The sequence below is a fragment of the Bos indicus x Bos taurus genome, chromosome 3 (genome assembly GCF_003369695.1).
Source record: "Bos indicus x Bos taurus breed Angus x Brahman F1 hybrid chromosome 3, Bos_hybrid_MaternalHap_v2.0, whole genome shotgun sequence".
In the NCBI taxonomy this organism is placed as follows: domain Eukaryota; kingdom Metazoa; phylum Chordata; class Mammalia; order Artiodactyla; family Bovidae; genus Bos; species Bos indicus x Bos taurus.
Genome location: NC_040078.1, coordinates 95,812,289 through 95,830,848, shown reverse-complemented (window position 1 = coordinate 95,830,848; position 18,560 = coordinate 95,812,289). Strand labels below are relative to the sequence as shown.

Here is an 18,560-nt window from a genome sequence, read left to right as displayed (position 1 = left end):
CACTTATGATTTCAAAGTTTTCTTGAAAATGACATCTTGTAATTAAATTATATAAAAAGGCTCTCAAATTAAAGACCTAATGGGAAAAATCAACTTTATGTAAATATCACATCTATTTCTGCCCATAAAGGTTTCCTAATTTCGGAGTAAATGAGTCATTTATGTGCTTAGTTTAACAATCGTCTTGTATGTAGTATCACTTAAGATCCTACACTGCATCCTGTCAAGTGCAAGTGAGGGAGATGGTATAGTTTACTTTTTTCCCTCCAAAGATGGGTGAATGGAAAAATAATATAACTGCTGATAAAACTGGTATCTCTAATAAGATGTGTGGTGATAACTACAGTCACAAAAAGTACAGCTATTTTATCAACTTCCAGGCTTCAAGTAGATAGACGAATTCATACATGTGAAACAAAAGTTACATTCCCTTGAGTTTTTAATGAATTTTACTAAAGTATTGGGAATGGTTGGGCTTAAGATCAAAACTTAAGAGGCTCTAGTTCCTATGAATAATGTCTACTTGCTACATTTTATCTCTCCAAACCTGAAAGTCAGGAAGAAATTCTTAAGTTCATCGCTCCTCATAAGTTTCTGAACTAGGAAGGAGAATCATAATGCTGGACCCAAGGAGCTATTAATACTCACTCATTGGAGATTTTCTCAGGGCAGATGACGCCATGCCGAATACTTCTCCATCATCCACCCCAAATTCGGAAGCATCTTCAAAGTCATCTCCATCACTATCACTAACCATATGAACATCGGTGCTTTGCTATTTAAGAAAAGTCCTATAATTAGTTTCATACTGACTTTAAGAAATCAAATTCCTAACATACAAGTTATATAATCACAATAGGGTATTAGAATTATAAAAATTTTATTAAATAAGAAGCTATTTGCTAGAGTGAAGCTTAATATTTCTCATTTTAAGGCTTATATACATATATGTATTAAATATTAAATATATTTCTAATCTTGCTATGATACCCCTATACTAAAGGATGGAGGCTGAGGGAAAATGAAGGATGCTTACAAAATCAATGAAGACTGGGGTTTTTATTAGTTTTATCCCAAGCATATAGTACACAATTAAGAGCACAATAAACAAGGAAATGGGTAAAATCTAAGAGGTCAGAGATAAATAAGCTGTACAGGTCTTTCAAAAAGCTTATGGGTAGGAGTAATGATAACATTTTAAAACTTGCCATTTCCTAATTGCAATGGTTCTCAAATTTCTCATTAGTGAAATATGGTATGCCACCTCCATGGTATTTTTGGAAGGTAACACAAAATAATATATGAAAGATCTTTTAAAATGAAGGCTATTAAATGAGATGCTTCAATTACAATGATGCTTCAATTCAGTAAATGTTTACTGAGAATTTACTACATGCTGGGCACTAGTAAACATGTTCTGTTTATTTTGTTTTCAGCAACATCAATTGAGATGTAAGGTACTACAATGAAAAACATCACTTTCAAAATGTGAATTCAGCCCCTGATCTCTAAATTAGAATGGGATTTCAAACATTAAAAAAAGTATTTAATGTTCTGGTTGCGTTTGTGCTGGGCCTTTGTTGCTGCCAACGGGCTTCCTCTAGTTGTAACACACAAGCTTCCTCTAGTTATGGAAAGGGGATACTCATTGCAGTGGCTTCTCTTGTTGTGGACCACGGACTTTGGGGTGCACGAACTTAGTTGTCCTGTGGCACATGGGATCTTTCCCAAACAGGAATCAAACCTCTGTTTTCTGCACTGGCAGGCAGATTCTTAACCACCTGACCACCAGGGAAGTCTGGGATACCAAACATTTGAATTGGGTTGTGAATACTGACAAATATTCACATCTTGGATAACAAGGGTGCCCCAGCAAGATATCTGGCTAAATGCCTGTCTGTACTATGTTTAGTAAATCAGGTCTACAAAGCTCATTTAATAAATGAAGTTTCTGTATTTTAAATTATGGTGGTATGTACCTAAATTATTAAAATGTATTAAAAGGAACTCAGGAGCAAAGATTCATGAAACTTGTCTAGAGGGGATGTTATAGTTCAGTCAGTCATAGAATTATAGAAACTAAAACTGGAAGGGATTTTAAAGATCTCTCACTAATGGTTTTCATGTTTCTTTTCACAGAGTTACCTAGCTGTCCTTTGTTTTTGTTCAGTCGCTCAGTTGTGTCCAACTCTTTGTGACTCCATGGATTGCAGCATGCCAGGATTCCCTGTCCTTCACCTTTTTCCCAAGTTTGCTCAAACTCATGTCCATTTAGTTGGTGATATCATCCAACCATCTCATTTTCTAGTGCCCCCTTCTCCTCCTGCCTTCCATCTTTAGCAGCATCAGGATCTTTTCCAGTGAATCAGCTCTTCACACCAGATGGACAAAGTACTAGAGCTTTAGCATCAGTTCTTTCCAATGAATATTCAGGACTGATCTCCTTTAGGATGGACTGGTTGGATCTCCTGGCAGCCCAACAGACTCTCAAGAGTCTTCTCCAGCACCACAGTTCAAAGGCATCAATTCTTCAGTGCTTAGCCTTCTTTACTGTCCAGCTCTCACATTCAAACACAACTACTGGAAAAACCATAGCTTTGACAGTACAGACCTTTCTTAGCAAAGTTCTCTCTCTGCTTTTTAATATGCTGTCTAGGTTATTCATAGCTTTTCTTCCAAGGAGGAAGCGTCTTTTAATTTCATGGCTGTAGTCACTGTCCATAGAGATTCTGAAGCCTGGGAAAATAAAGTCTGTGACTATTTCCATTATTTCCCCATCTATCTGCCATGAAGTCATAGGACGGGATGCTATGATTTTAGTTTTTTGAATGTTGAGTTTTAAGCCAACTTTTTCATTCTCGTCTTTCACCTTCACCAAGAAGCTCTTTAATTCCTCTGCATTTTCTGCCATTAGGGTGGTGCACTGGCAAATATGAGGTTATTGATATTCTCCTGGCAATCTTGATTCCAGCTTGTGAGTCATGCAGGAGTAGATATTATGGTCATCTGAATTAAATTCACCCATTCCGGTCCATTTTAGTTTACCAATTCCTAAAATGTCAATGTTCACTCTTGCTATCTCCTGTTTTGACCATTTTCAATTTGCCTTGTTTCATGGACCTAACATTCCAGGTTCCTATGCAATATTGTTCTTTACAGAATCAGACTTTACTTTCACCAGCAGACACATCTACACCTGGGCGTTGTTTCCACTTTGGCTCAGCCTCTTCATTCCTCCTAGAGCTGTTTTTCTGCTCTTCTCCAGTAGCATATTGGACACCTACTGACCTGGGAGGTTCATCTTTGAGTTATATCTTTTTGCCTTTTCATACTGTTCATGGGGTCTTCAAGGCAAGAATGCTGACGTGGTTTGCCATTTCCTTCTCCAGTGGACCACATTTTGTCAGAACTCTCCACCATCACCCGACCATCTTGGGTGACCCTACATGCCTTGGCTCATAGTTTCATTGAGTTAGGCAAGGTTGTGATCCATTTGATCAGTTTGGTTAGTTTTTTGTGATTGCTGTTTTCATTCTGTCTGCCCTCTGATGGATGAGCATAAGAGGCTTGTGCAAGCTTCTTGATGGGAGGGACTGGCTATAGGGAAAACTGGGTCTTGTTCTGGTGGGCAAAACTAGGCTCAGTAAGTCTTTAACCCAATTTTCTGCTGGTGGGTGGAGCCTCAGGCCAAATGCAACCTCTTTCAAAAGGACTTATGCTAGCCTGAAATAATGTTGACTCGGCAGGCTTTTCCTCCTTGGGCATAACCAAACATTAATGCCTAGACTTGTAACATTTTCCCTCTTATCTTAAAGACAGTTTCCCCAATGGATTGAATAGAGAAGGTACATAATACTAATTGGAAAAATGAAATGAATGGCTCTTGCCCTAAGCATCTTCTATTCTGACTTTACCACTATTTCTCACAGAAGCCTTGGTTCCATTTGCAATCCTAATGTTTCTTAAGTGTTTTGCTTTGTGGAGTCAGAATCTCCTCTTTATTTCAGCAATTCAACAGCTTAAAAATTTAAACCCTTTCCCATATCAAAACAGCGAGGGAACCTACTCTTCAAATACATTTTCTAGGACCATAACTATACTTGAATTCCATCTGTGCTTCAGGTAGGCAAATATCTGGAGCATGAACTGCCTTTGAATTTTGAGGCTCAGTCTTTAAACAGGTAAAGGCTCAGGATATAAAAGGTACATTCCTTTAGAGTACTTAGCCAGGCTCACAGGCAAGTGGAAAGAAACAAAGGTCCAGTATGACAAACTTTCTCGTATTCGCAGTCAGTTAAGCTATCATCTCAGCCTTCACTTAGTCTTGCCTATCACTTACCCTCCCTTTAAGAGGCATCAGATTAAGAAGGAGGTTTGGAGGACAGAAGGATAAAAAAGAAAGAAATTGTTCTATAATTATCCCCACCCCCTCACTGTTTTACCTTACTCTCTCACATATATCCTTTCTCCTAATCTAGTTTTCAGACAAATAAAAACCTCTTTTCATAAAAACAGGACTTGACCTCATACTAGGAAGGTGATTTTAATTTTGTGCCTATGTAATGCATCGTTTTTTCTTCACAAAGTATAGAATTTCCAATTCTCTTAAGAGAGAGATCCTAGAACGACAAACCCTACAACAACAACATCTTCAAAGGAGGCTTTCTAAAAAGCCGATTTTGTTGAAAAAAGTATATTTCACACATAAATTATTGAACTATCTGCAAGAATGAGCTACTTAATTATGTATAAGGAACTCCCAATCTCTTCACATTTTCTTATCGGCCATCTAACAGGTTAGGAAAAGCTTTGTCCAAAAAATGAGATAAATAATCTTTTCTCTTTAATGTTTGCTGATGAGAATAGATAATCTCTTGGTTCAGAGATGGTTGCCCTAAAATTCTTTGAATCCAGAGAACTATTTATTCAGAATTTTTAAATAAAGGTAAAAAAAATTAGTGATTCTATTTTGGCTTATTGCATTCAGTTATTCCCTTTATCATTTAAAATATATCCATAAGCCCTACTAAGTGCTACATAGCCTGGACTTGGATGAAAGATATATAGTGTATGTTCTCTCATGGAATATAATGTAATACATTTGTGACCCTAAGCACTGTAGCCCGCCAGGCTCCTTTGTTTATGGGATTCTCCAGGCAAGAATACTGGAGTGGATTGCCATTCCCTTCTCCAGAGGATCTTCCTGACCCAGGGATCGAGCCTACGTCTCCTGCATCACAAACAGATTCTTTACCATCTAAGCTTTAGGGAAAATCCAATGTAATATACAGTTACAGGTAATTATAATAACTAACAATAAGTGTTTAAAAAAAGTGTGAAAAATAGAGATCTCTTCAAGAAAATTGGAGATACCAAGGGAACATTTCATGCAAAGATGGGCACAGTAAAGGACAGAAATGGTAAGGACCTGAAAAGAAGCAGAAGAGATTAAGAACAAGAATACACAGAACTCTACAAAAAAGGTCTTAATGACCCAGATAAGCACAATGGTATGCTCACTCACTTAAGAATCAGACATCCGGGAGTGTGAAGTCAAGTGGGCCTTAGGAAGCATTACTACAAACAAAGCTGGTGGAGGTGATAGAATTCAGCTGAACTATTTCAAATCCTAAAAGATAATGCAGTTAAAGTGCTGTACTCAATATGCCAGCAAATTTGGAAAATTCAGCAGTGGCCACAGGACTGGAAAAGGTCATTCCAATTCCAAGGAAAGGCAATACCAAAGAATGTTCAAACTACCATACAATTGTGCTAATTTCAAAGGCTAGCAAGGTAATGCTCAAAGTCCTCCAGGCTGGGCTTCAACAGCACGTGAATTGAGAACTTCTAGGTGTGTAAGTTGGATTCATAAAGGGCAGAGGAATCAGAGGTCAAATTGCCAACATCTGTTAGATCATAGAAAAAGCAAGAGAATTCCAGAAAAACATCTACTCCTGCTTCATTGACTATGCTAAAGCCCTTGACTGTGTGGATTACAACAAACTGGAAAATTCTTGAACAGATGGGAAAATACTACTTTACCTGCCTCCTGAGAACCTTGTAGGCAGATCAAGAAGAAATAGAACTGGACATTGAACAACAGACTGGTTCAAAATTGGGAAAGGAGTATGTCAAGGCTGTATATTGTCATCTTGCTTATTTAACTTACATGCAGAGTACATCATGCAAAATGCTGGGCTGGATGAATCATAAGCTGGAATCAAGATTGTGGGGAGAAATAGCAAAAACCTCAGATACGCATATGATACCACCCTAACGGCAGAAAGTGAGGAGGAATTAACGAGCCTCTTGATGAGGGTGAAAGAGGAGACTGAAAAAGCTGGCTTAAACCTCAACATTCAAAAAACTAAGATCATGGCATCCAGTCCCATCACTTCTTGGCAAATAGATGGTAAAATTAAAAAAAAAAAAAGTGGGAACAGTGACAGATTTTATTTTCTTGGGCTACAAAATCACTGTGGGTGGTGACTGCAGCCATGAAATTAAAAGACACTTATTCCTTGGAAGAAAAGCTATGAAAAACCTAGACAGCATATTAAAAAGCAGAGACATCACTTTGCTGACAAAGTCCATCTAGTCAAAGCTATGGTCTTTCCAGTAGTCATGTATGGATGTGAAGTGAAATGAAGTGAAGTCGCTCAGTCGTGTCTGACTCTTTGTAATCCCATGGACTATAGCCTATCAGGCTCCTCTGTCCATGGGATTTTCCAGGCAAGAGTACTGGAGTGGGTTGCCATTTCCTTCTCCAGGGATCTTCCCGACCAGGGATCAAACCCAGGTCTCCTGCATTGTAGGCAAACGCTTTACCATCTGAGCCACCAGGGAAACCGTGAGAGAGTGCCGAAGAACTGATGCTTTTGAATTGTGGTACTGGAAAAGACTCTTGAGAGTCCCTTGGGTTGCAAGGATATCAGACCAGTCAATCTTAAAGTAAATCAGTCCTGAATATTTATTGGAAGGACTGATGATGAAGCTGAAGCTCCAGTACTTTGGCCACCTGAAGCAAAGATCCGACTCATCAGAAAAGACCCCGATGCTGGGAAACATTGAGGTCAGGAGCAGATGGCGATAGAGGATGAGATGGTGGATGCCATCACTGGATCAATGGACATGAGTTTGAGCAAACTCTGGGAGATGGTGAAGGATAGAAAAACCTGGTGTGTTGCAGTCCATGTGGTCACGAAGAGTCAGACACAACTTACTGACTGCACAACAACAAGTGTTAGGACAGGTAAGTTCAGTGGAGAGCACCTAAGATCATGGCAGTGCAAGGAATCAGAGCAAACTTCTTAGAAAAGAAGATAACTAAACTGCTTGAGACAAAAATTTAGAACTCATGTATACATAAGGGAAACTCATAATTAAAGCTGATATTTCTTTCACCAACTACTCACTATGTTAAGAAGCTAGTTAAAAGTCTGGGATACAGAGAAAATCCATGGTTCCAGTTTTCAAGAAATTCCCATTTTAAAGCAAGACATATTTGGTGGCAAATATGTGTTTTTCAGTGTTAAGGGATACAATAAAAGTTTAAGCAAAGACTACTGAAGAACAAAGGAGACTTGTGCAGGCCTCACACAAGTGCTAATATTTCACCCATATCTTTAAAAAAGATTATATATTAATGAGATTATCTCTTCAACCATTATCTGCTTTGCAAATATTTTCCCCATTTACATTTTCATTTTATTGTGCTTTTGGAGACAAGGAACTTTTTCATTTTTACACTATTGGACTTTTGCTTCATAGCTTTTCTTTCTGTTTGTGGTTAGGAAGCCCTTCTCATCCTGACATATCTTGCAGTTTTTGTGTTTCCCAAAGTGCTTAACATAGTGCCATATGCATATTGGTTTTAATCTGAACATAAGGTTTTAGGACTAGCTGCTTTATTTTACAGGTATGCTTGGGCTTCCCTGATAGTTCAGTTGGTAAAGAATCCGCCTGTAATGCAGGAGACCCTGGTTCGAATTCCTGGGTCGGGAAGATCCACTGGAGAAGGAATAGGCTACCCACTCCAGTATTCTTGGGCTTCCCTTGTGGCTCAGCTGATAAAAAGTCCGCCTGCAATGCGGGAGACCTTGGTTTGATCCCTGGGTTGGGAGGATCCCCTAGAGAAGGGAAAGGCTACCCACTCTAGTATTCTGGCCTGGAGAATTCCATGGATTGTACAGCCCATGGGGTCACAAAGAGTTGGACACGACTGAGCAACTTTCACTTAAAAAAGATATCAATGCTGTGGAGAGTGTGTAATGGAAGATTGTTGGGGAGGGAGCTGTACTCTAGGGAGAGAAAAAACACAAGCAAGAAATTGGATATCTTAAAAAAATCAATAAAAAATTACAAAAAATAAACTAAATCATCAGCTCAATGTATGGAAGTGGAATATGGACTGGCTACAAGGCAAGGAAGTTTTCAGGAAACTAGATTATAGCACTCAAACTGGCATACTTAGGAATTTGGACTTTACTCTGATGGCAATAGGGAAATCACTAACGATTTTCAAGGACACGACTGTTCAGAGAACAACTCTGATGGATGGATGGATGTGTGTGTCTACACGCGTGCATGCATACGTGTCTTTTTGTGGTGATTTGGTACCATATGGCAGATTTGATCAGAAGACATGAGAAGGGATACTTATTTCAATGTTCCAAGTGCAAGGACTTGAGAGTTTATACCTTAATAGCAGTGAGAATTTAATAAAGGGGACAAACTTAAAACATACTTCAATAGAACTGATAAGAATTGTTCATCATTTAGATTTGAAACTTTAAAAAAGTGGAAGAGGCATGTAAAACCAAATTCCTAGTTTGGGTAACTGAGTGGTAGGGAAGGTCAGGTCCAGAAGGTCAGGGAAGGAAGAATATTGAGGCCTGTTCTCAGAATACATCTGAGGAAGCGGTAGGACATCCAAGGAAAAACATCTAATAGGCAACTTGAAAAAAAATCTTTTTAGGAGCTCAAGAAAGAGGTCCAGAAAAGATTTAGATCTGGAAATAATCAGCAGATAAATAATAGCTGAGGTTATAGAAATGAATAAGATCATTCAGGTAAAAAATAAAAAAAAAGAACAACAATAGGGATAAAAGTTTATAGAATATATTTCAACTGGTGAAGAAAAAGAGATGAAGTGAAAACTATCAAAGATTAGGAAGACAATTAAGAGAAAGAATCCGAGACGTAAGATCTGAGGAAATCTCAATGAAGACAAGAAATGTAAACAGATTCAGAAGGATGAGAATTAAGTAAAAGGCAGTTATGGTATGACCAAAAAAAAAAAAAGGATAAAGGATCCTGAATTTATAAACAAAAGAATAGGTGTTGAATATTTTGCCATTTTCTATATGACTCTAGGCAAGCATCATTACATCACTAGGGCAGAGGGTGACTTATATTGACACAAAGGTGGCTGTGAAAATGAAAAGATATGGTGTAGTATGGCATTTTATAAAATCTACTTTTTTCTGTCCCAAACTGTTTTTTTATTTAAATATAGTTTATGTACAGTATTATAAAAGTTACAGGTGTACAATATAGTGGTTCACAATTATTAAAGGTTATATTCTATTTCGGAGAAGGCAATGGCACCCCACTCCAGTACTCCTGCCTGAAAATCCCATTTATGGAGGAGCCTGGAGGGCTGCAGTCCATGGGGTTGCTGAGGGTCGGACACGCCTGAGCGACTTCACTTTCACTTTTCACTTTCATGCATTGGAGGAGGAAATGGCAACCCACTCCAGTGTTCCTGCCTGGGGAATCCCAGAGACGGGGGAGCCTGGTGGGCTGCAGTCTATGGGGTCACACAGAGTCGGACACGACTGAAGTGACTTAGCAGCAGCATATTCTATTTATATTTGTAAAATATTGCCTATATTCCCAGTGTTGTATAATATATCTTTGTAGCTTATTTTATACATAGTATTAGGTTGGTGCAAAAGTAATTTAATTTCTGAAAAGAAAACTGCCTTTCTGAATATGAGTTCCCGATCACTGGACATATTCAAGTAAAATCTCTGTGGTAATTTGTTGAAGAACTTCATCAGGAATTAAAGTATTTATGGAGAGTTTTAGTAGAATGTATTGTTGTTGCTGCTGCTGCTAAGCCGTTTCAGTCGTGTCTGACTCTGTGCAACCCCATAGACGGCAGCCCACCAGGCTCCCCCGTCCCTGGGATTCTCCAGGCAAAAACACTGGAGTGGGTTGCCATTTCCTGCTCCAATGCATGAAAGTGAAAAAATAAAGTGAAGTCGCTCAGTCGTGTCTGACTCCTAGCGACCACATGGACTGCAGCCCATTAGGCCCCTCTGTCCACGGGATTGTACTGGAGTAGGTTGCCATTGCCTTCTCCGAGAATGTATTAGGTTGGTGCAAAAGTAATTTTGGTTTAGCACTGCTGAACTTTGCCATTTGATACTGGAATGAATATGTTCTTAAATAAGTGTGATTATGTTATACATCATTTTAATGTGCATTTCTTGCTTTATCTGTCTTGCTAATGAATTATTACTTTTTGTTTATTTTATATGCATTTTAGACTATGGAAATGATGTTAGACAAAAAGCAAATTTGAGTGATTTTCTTATTTGAGTTCAAATTGGGTCATAAAGCACCAGAGATAACTCACAACATCAACAACGCATTTGGCCCAGGAATTGCTAATGAATGTACAGTGCAGTGGTGGTTCAAACAGTTTTGTAAAGGAGACAAAAGCCTTGAAGACAAAGAATGTAGTGGCTGGCCATCGGAAGTTGACAACGACCAACTGAGAGGATCATCGAAGCTGATCCTCTTCACAACTAAATGAGAAGCTGCTAAAGAACTCAACATAGACCATTCTAAGGTCATTTGTCATTTGAAGCAAATTGGAAAGGTGAAAAAGGTCAATAAGTGGGTGTCCCATAAGCTGACTGCAAATGAAAAAAATTGTCATTTTGAAGTGTTGTCTCTCTTACTCTATGCAACAATGAACGATTTTTCAATCAGATTGTGACCTGTGACGAAAAGTGTATTTTATATAACAACTGGTGACAGTCAGCTCATTAACTGGACTGAGAAGCTCCAAAGCACTTCCCAAAGCCAAACTTGCACCAAAGAAAGGTCATGGTCTCTGTCTGCTGCCCTTCTGATCCACTACAATCTTCGTAATCCCAGAGAAACCATTACATCTGAGAAGTATGCTCAGCAAATCCATGAGATTCACCGAAAACTGCAATGCCTGCATACAGCATTGGTCAACAGAAGGGACCCGATTCTTCTCCACAACAACACCTGACCGTATGTTGCATAATCAACACTTCAAAAGCTGAACGAATTAGGCTAAGAAGTATTGGCTCGTCCACCATATTCACCTGATCTCTCACCAACTGACTACCACTTCTTCAAGCATCTCAACAACTTTTTGCAGGGAAAATATTTCCACAGCCAGCAGGAGGCAGAAAATGCTTTCTAAGAGTTCGTCAAATACTGAAGCATGGATTTTTATGTGACAGGAATAAACTTATTTCTCACTGGCAAAAGTGTGTTGATTGTAATGGTTCTTATTTTGATTAATAAAGATGTGTTTGAGCCTAGTTATAATGACTTAAAATTCATGGTCCAAAACCAGAATTACATTTGCACCAACCTAGTTTCACCTCTTAGTCAGCTACCTGTATTCTGGCTCTCACTTCCCTCTTCCCGAAGGGAAAGGAGACTGTATAGTCTATGGGGTCGCAAAGAGTCAGAAACGGGTGAGCAACTTTCATTGCCCTCTCCCCACTGGTAACCACTAGTTTGTTCTCTTTATCTGTAAGTCTGCTTCTTTTTTGTTATATTTACTAGTTTGTTGTGTTTTTCAGAATACAGACATAAGTGATATCACATAGTATTAGTCTTTCTCTGTCTTATTTCATTTAACACAATAACTTCCAAGGCCATCCATGCTGCTGGAAATGGCAAAATTTCATTCCTTACTATGGCTGAGAGGTATTCCATTGTGTATGTGAGCACACACACGTGTGCATATGTAAAATACTATACATATTAATACATATACACACAAATATATAATGCCAGGACCCCTGGCCTGGGGACCCCAACACGGGGCTCAGACCTCTCAGTCCTATGAGAGCCTCTGCAATATAATTATTCTCCAGTTTGTGACTTGGGGCTATGAGACTTGATTATGTCATGAATCTGCCCCTCCTACCCATCTCATTTTAGTTCCTTTATGTCTTTAGTTGGAGGAGATCTTTTCTGATAGGTTCTACTTTTTTTCATTGATGGTTGTTCTGCATACAGTTGTGATTTTGGTGTGCTTGTGAGAGAGGTAAGCTCAGGATCCACCATCTTAAACGATCTCCCAAAGACTATTATCTGACTCTAACAGTTAAATTCAATTTTAGTCACATAACAGAAAGAAGCCATGCTGTAGTGAATTAATAAAACAAACAATGAAGAAATAGAGTCATTTAGTACAGATTACGAAGCTTGGCTGTGAATAAAAGAACAGATGAGTTAAAGCTTTAGGGGGAAGCTAAATTTGAAGGAACAGAATATATATATGTAATGCTGCTGCCGCTGCCGCTGCTAAGTGGCTTCAGTCGTGTCAGACTCTGTGTGACCCCATAGACGGCAGCCCACCAGGCTCCTCCATCCCTGGGATTCTCCAGGCAAGAACACTGGAGTGGGTATATATGTAATATATATATTTATAATACAATAATATAAATAAAACATAATATATATTTTTATATAATGCATATGTATTTATATATTATATACATATTTAGGATGAGAGTATATATATTATATATATAATATATATAAATATTTAGAATGAAGAGAAGGAACCAATAGATAGGGGATTAAAAATGCAAGAGTGAGTCCTTACCCTTCCCATGTTGTACGGAGAGGCTAGTTGGAGTAGGATCAAGATAATAGGCAGAATATAGACTCTTAACAACAAACATTTCAGCTGACAAATTAGGGTAAAAAAATCTGATGCTGATATAAAATACCCTAATTTGAACAGTCAAAAGGATCATAAACATCTTGATGTATCAGATCAACTGGGACAGTTTCAAAGAACAGCAGGTCCCTCAATGACTGGAATAAACAGATTTTGTCTTATTTGAGCCCCCTCCCTCACCTCCCACCTGGCCGCCCAGTCCTACTGTGACGCCCAGCCACCTCTGGAGCCCGAGGCAGCTACCATACGCTAAGTTTTTAAGTAATTGTCTTGCCCTGGGAGTGAGGAAAATAAGAAAGAGACTTTGTTTTAATAAAAACCAGTGTGTCTGGTTGAAACTTTTTCATTTAGGCATTTCAGTTGTATGCAGAGATCAAAATGTGACTAAAGAGCCAGTTTAAGATGGCGGAGTAGAAGGACATGTGCACATCTCCTCCTGCAAGAGCATCAAAACTGCAACTAGCTGTTGAACAACCACTGGCAGAAGGACACTGGAACCCACCAAAAAAGATACCACATGTCCAAAGGCAAGGAAGAAGCCACAGTGAGATGGTAAGAGGGGCATAATCACGATAAAATCTAACCCCATACCCGCCAGGTGGCTGATCCATAGACTAGAGAACAGTAATACCAAAGAAGCTCTTGCACTATTGTGAAGGTTCTGAACTTTCACAGAACCTTCCCAGGCTTCCCAGCTTGGGGATCCAACAAAGGAACTGGGAACCCCCAAGGAATTTGGCCTTGAAGGCCAACAGGATTTGATTATAGGCCTTCCAGAGGACTGAGGGAAACAGAGACTCCAGTCCTGGAGGGGAGGCATAAACAAAATTGTGCACACACCAAGACCCAGAGGAAAGGAGTTGTGACCCCACAGGAGGCTGAACCAAAACTACCTGCTAGTGTTGGAGGGCCTCCTGTGGAGCTGTGGGTTGGCAGGGGCTCAACACATAGGGACAGGTACTGGAAGGTCCCCTTGACATAAACTTTCTTGGAGTTTGCCATTAACCTTACCATAGAGCCCATAACACCAGGGCTGGGTCAACTTAGATGGATTTTTTTTTTTAACTTTACAATATTGTACTGGTTTTGCTGTATATCAACATGAATCCTCCACAGGTATACACGTGTTCCCCATTCTGAACCCTCTTCCCTCCTCCCTCCCCATCCCATCCCTCTGGGTTGTCCCATTGCACCAGGCCCAAGCATCCAGTATCGTGCATCAAACCTGGACTGGCGACTCATTTCATATATGATATTATACATGTTTCAATGCCATTCTCCCAAATCATCCTACCCTCTCCCTCTCCCACAGAGTCCAAAAGACTGTTCTATACATCAGTGTCTCTTTTGCTGTCTCATATACAGGGTTATTGTTACCATCTTTCTAAATTCCATATACATGTGTTAGTATACTGTATTGGTGTTTTTCTTTCTGGCTTACTTCACTCTGTATAATATGCTCCAGTTTCATCCACCTCATTAGAACTGATTCAAATGCATTCTTTTTAATGGCTGAGTAATACTCCATTGTGTATATGTACCACCGCTTTCTTATCCATTCATCTGCTGATGGACATCTAGGTTGCTTCCATGTCCTGGCTATTATAAACAGTGCTGCGATGAACATTGGGGTACACGTGTCTCTTTCAGTTCTGGTTTCCTCAGTGTATATGCCCAGCAGTGGGATTGCTGCGTCATAAGGCAGTTCTATTTCCAGTTTTTTAAGGAATCTCCACACTGTTCTCCATGGTGGTTGTGGTTCCTGGTGGAGCAACCTAGAGCCTGTACAGGGCTGGGTCAAACAACTACCAGGAAGGGAGTGCAACCCCCACCCATCAGCAGATAGTTGGATTAAAGCTTTACTAAGCAAGGCCCTGTCTACCAGAGCAAGTCCCTCTAATCAAAAAGCTCACACAAGCTACTTAGACTCATCCATCAGAAGGCAGACAGAAGACACACAGTCTCACAGTGGCTAAAACAAAAAACATATCACAGAAAGTTAATTACGATGACAAAGTAGAAAGTTAAGTCCCAGATGAAGGGACAAAATAAAATTCCAGAAAAACAACTAAATGAAGTGGAGACAGAACTCAGAATAAGAATTCAGAATAATGATAGGGGAGATGATCCGGGATCTCGGGAAAAGAAGGAGGCAAAGATTGAGAAGATTCAAGAAATGTTTAACAAAGACCTACAAGAACTAAAGAACAAACAGATGAATAATAGGCTAGAAGGAATCAAGAGCAGAATAACTGAGGCAGAACAGATAAATGGCCTGGAGGACAGAATGGTGGAAATAATCGCCACAGAAAAGAATATAGAAAAAAGAATGGGGAAAAAAAAATGAAGACAGCCTAAGAGACCTCTGGGACAGCATTAAATGCATCAATTATTGCATTATAGGGCTCCCAGCAGGAGAAGAGAGAGAGAAAGGACATGAGAAAATACTTGAAGAGATAATAGCTGAAAACTTCCCAAACATGGGAAAGGAAATAGTTAACCAAGTTCAGGAAGCAGAGAGTCCCAGGAAGGATAAACCCAAGGAGAAACAGACTTAGACGCATAGTAGTCAATCTGATAAGAATTAAAGACAGTGATAAAATATTAAAAGCAACAAGGGAAAAATGACAAATAACATAAGAGGGAACTCCCATCAGGCTATCAGCTGATTTCTCAATAGAAACTCTACAAGCCAGAAAGGAATGGCAAGATATATTTAAAATGATGAAAGGGAAGAACCTACAATCAAGAATATTCTACCCAGCAAGATTCTCCTTCAGAGTTGATGGAGAAATCAAAAGCTTTCCAGACAAGCAGAAGTTAAGAGAATTCAGCACCACCAAACCAGCTTTACAACAAATGCTAAATGAACTTCTTTAGCCAGGAAACACAAGAGAAGGAAAAGACCTACAGCAAATAAACCCAAAACAATTAAGAAAATGGTAATAGGACCATTCATATCAATAATTACTTTAAATGTAAATGGATTAAATGACTGGGTGAAAGAAAACATGTGGATGTATGCACTTCCACTTACCACATCACTCTGCTTGATCTGCCCAAACTGTATGTAATTATTTTATACTGTTAAGCTAATTTTGTTTGCTTGCTTGCAATTGTAATTGACTTTTATTTTTTGTCTGGCTATAGATTGTGAAAACTGATAAACATGTTTTACTACTGTGATTCTGTAACTATTACTCATGTAATACCATTGTACCATGATTGGTCAACAGAAAAATAATAGAACTCTATATCACCTAAACTAGAATAAACTAGGATCTAATAGACAAACCTGTAATCACTTTTTAAAATCCAGATGCATATCAGAATTATCTTGAAATTTTTTGAAAAATACAAATGCTTAGGTATTGCTTTTTCTCCAGAGCTCCGTATTTATGTTTCTAATGAGCAGTCATGTTTAAAAATAACTGGACTATATGATGATCTTTTACTTTTATCTAGTTTGTTTCACTTTTTCTATTTCATATTCAGTGTTTCCTCTCATTTAGTTTATGTTCTCCAATTTCTCCATCTTTTTTTTGATGTTCTTCTTCAAGGCTTTATCAAATGTATTATAAAAGCTTTTGTACACACACACACACACACACATATATAAATATGTATAATATATATACATATTTTAGAAAGCTTATGAATTTTTGCCTAACTAAAAAAATTATGACATTTTGGTTGTACTTGTTTGGCTTAGTATGAATAGAATGCTATATTTCTTATTAAAAAATAGATATGCAACAAGAAACAAAGGTTTACTGTATAGCATAGGGAACTATAGTCAATATCTTATAGTAACTTATGATGGAAAAAATTTTCAAAAATAATATATGTGTATTTGTATTAACTGAATCACCTTGATGAGCACCTGAAACACTGTAAGTCAACTATACTTCAATAAAATATATACATTAAAAAAAAAACTGAAACACAAATTTTGGGCAATTATGTGCATTCAATTTCATTTAGTTAGGAACAAGCTCCTTTATGGAAAGACTGTTTTTGTTTATAGCCATATTCCTAACACTTATGCCAGTGTCAGGGGTAAAGATGTAATCAGAATTCACTGAATAACTACTGAATAAATCTTTTCTGCCAATTAAGCCAAAATCTAGGTATTCTTACCCTCTCCCTCTTTCTTCTCCCACAGATCCTGTCTGTCACCAGTCCTACTGATTTTCCTTCCAAAATATATCCTGAATCTATTTCCTTCTCTTTTTTGACTAGTGATGTGCTAGTTTAGGATCTCATTATCTTCTGCCTATACTAGTACAACAGATTCATATCTGATTTCTCTGTCTCTAGTCTTGCTTCCCTTACATCTAGCCTCTGCACAGCAGTCAAAATGTTTTTCTCTAAAATGTCCATTTGGGAGAAAAAAAAAAAAAATCACCCTCCACTTAAAAGTCTTCTGGCTCCCCAGAGTTCCAGTTTCCAACTTGAGATATAAAAACCTATTCACCTTTGTCTCATCTCTTATCTTTCTTTGTCTCCCACTTTATTTTGCATGAATACCAAACTGCACTTAGGTCTCCCCATTCACTGTATCAAATCATGCGATTTCCTCCAAATGGAATACTAATCCATGTTTCTTCATTTGGCTGTGACTCATTCTTTTCATTTTCATTTGATATGGATATAAATTGCTCTAGTTCCCCCTCTTCTTCTTTTTTTTAAAAATATTCATTCACAAAGTATTTATTCTGTGGCTGGTATATACCAGGAGCTTTACTAGGTGTTGGCAATGGCACCCCACTCCAATACTCTTGCCTGGAGAATCCCATGGACAGAGAAGCCTGGTAGGCTGCAGTCCATGGGGTCACTAAGAGTTGGGCACGACTGAGCGACTTCACTTTCACTTTCACTTTCATGCATTGGAGAAGGAAATGGCAACCCAGTCCAGTATTCTTGCCTGGAGAATCCTAGGGACAGAGGAGCCTGGTGGGCTGCTGTCTATGGGGTCGCACAGAGTCGGACATGACTGAAGCGACTTAGCAGCAGCAGCAGAGCTACAGAGGTAGATAAGGCAGACAAGGCTTTTGCCTACAAACATTCTTGAAAGTTATAGCACCCCTTTCCCCATAAGTGTGTTTCTCTAGTATCTTATGCTTATCTCACCTTTCTCATTAATTACATAATATGAAAATTTCAGTTTATATTCATTTGATCAGCACAGTAAGTATTCAACAGATGTCTGCTTAACTGAAATTACGAATCAATAGTTTTCACATTAACTATATTTTAAACTTGGGATTTTATTTTTGTTGTTGCTATTCTTGGAGTATTCCTCCTACTCTTACACTATCAACTGAGGATTGGACAACTCTCAAAAAACCTGGGTCCAGCCAGGGGTCCCTGTAATGTCCCAACCAAGCAGCTGGGATGAGGAAAGATAGGTACCTAGCTAAGGTACCTAGAAATATGGAAAGGTCGTTGAAAGGGAGGGGCTCCCCAGGTGGCACTAGTGGTAAAGACCCCATTTGCCAATGTGGAAGACATAGGAGATGTGGGTTCGATCTCTGGGTAGGGAAGATCCCCTGGAGGAGGACATGACAACTCACTCCAGTATTCTTGC

At 38.7% G+C, this 18,560-nt stretch overlaps 1 protein-coding gene across 2 annotated transcripts in view; it reads right to left on the bottom strand.

Annotated features, from left to right (window-relative positions):
* The window catches only part of FAF1 (Fas associated factor 1), a 499,974-nt gene that overhangs the window by 152,678 nt on the left and 328,736 nt on the right, over positions 1-18,560 (bottom strand). For both annotated transcript variants that reach the window (XM_027537300.1, XM_027537301.1), the window contains exon 10: positions 649-775. In XM_027537300.1, the coding sequence (XP_027393101.1) occupies positions 649-775 (127 nt within the window). The remainder of the gene's footprint in view (positions 1-648; positions 776-18,560) is intronic.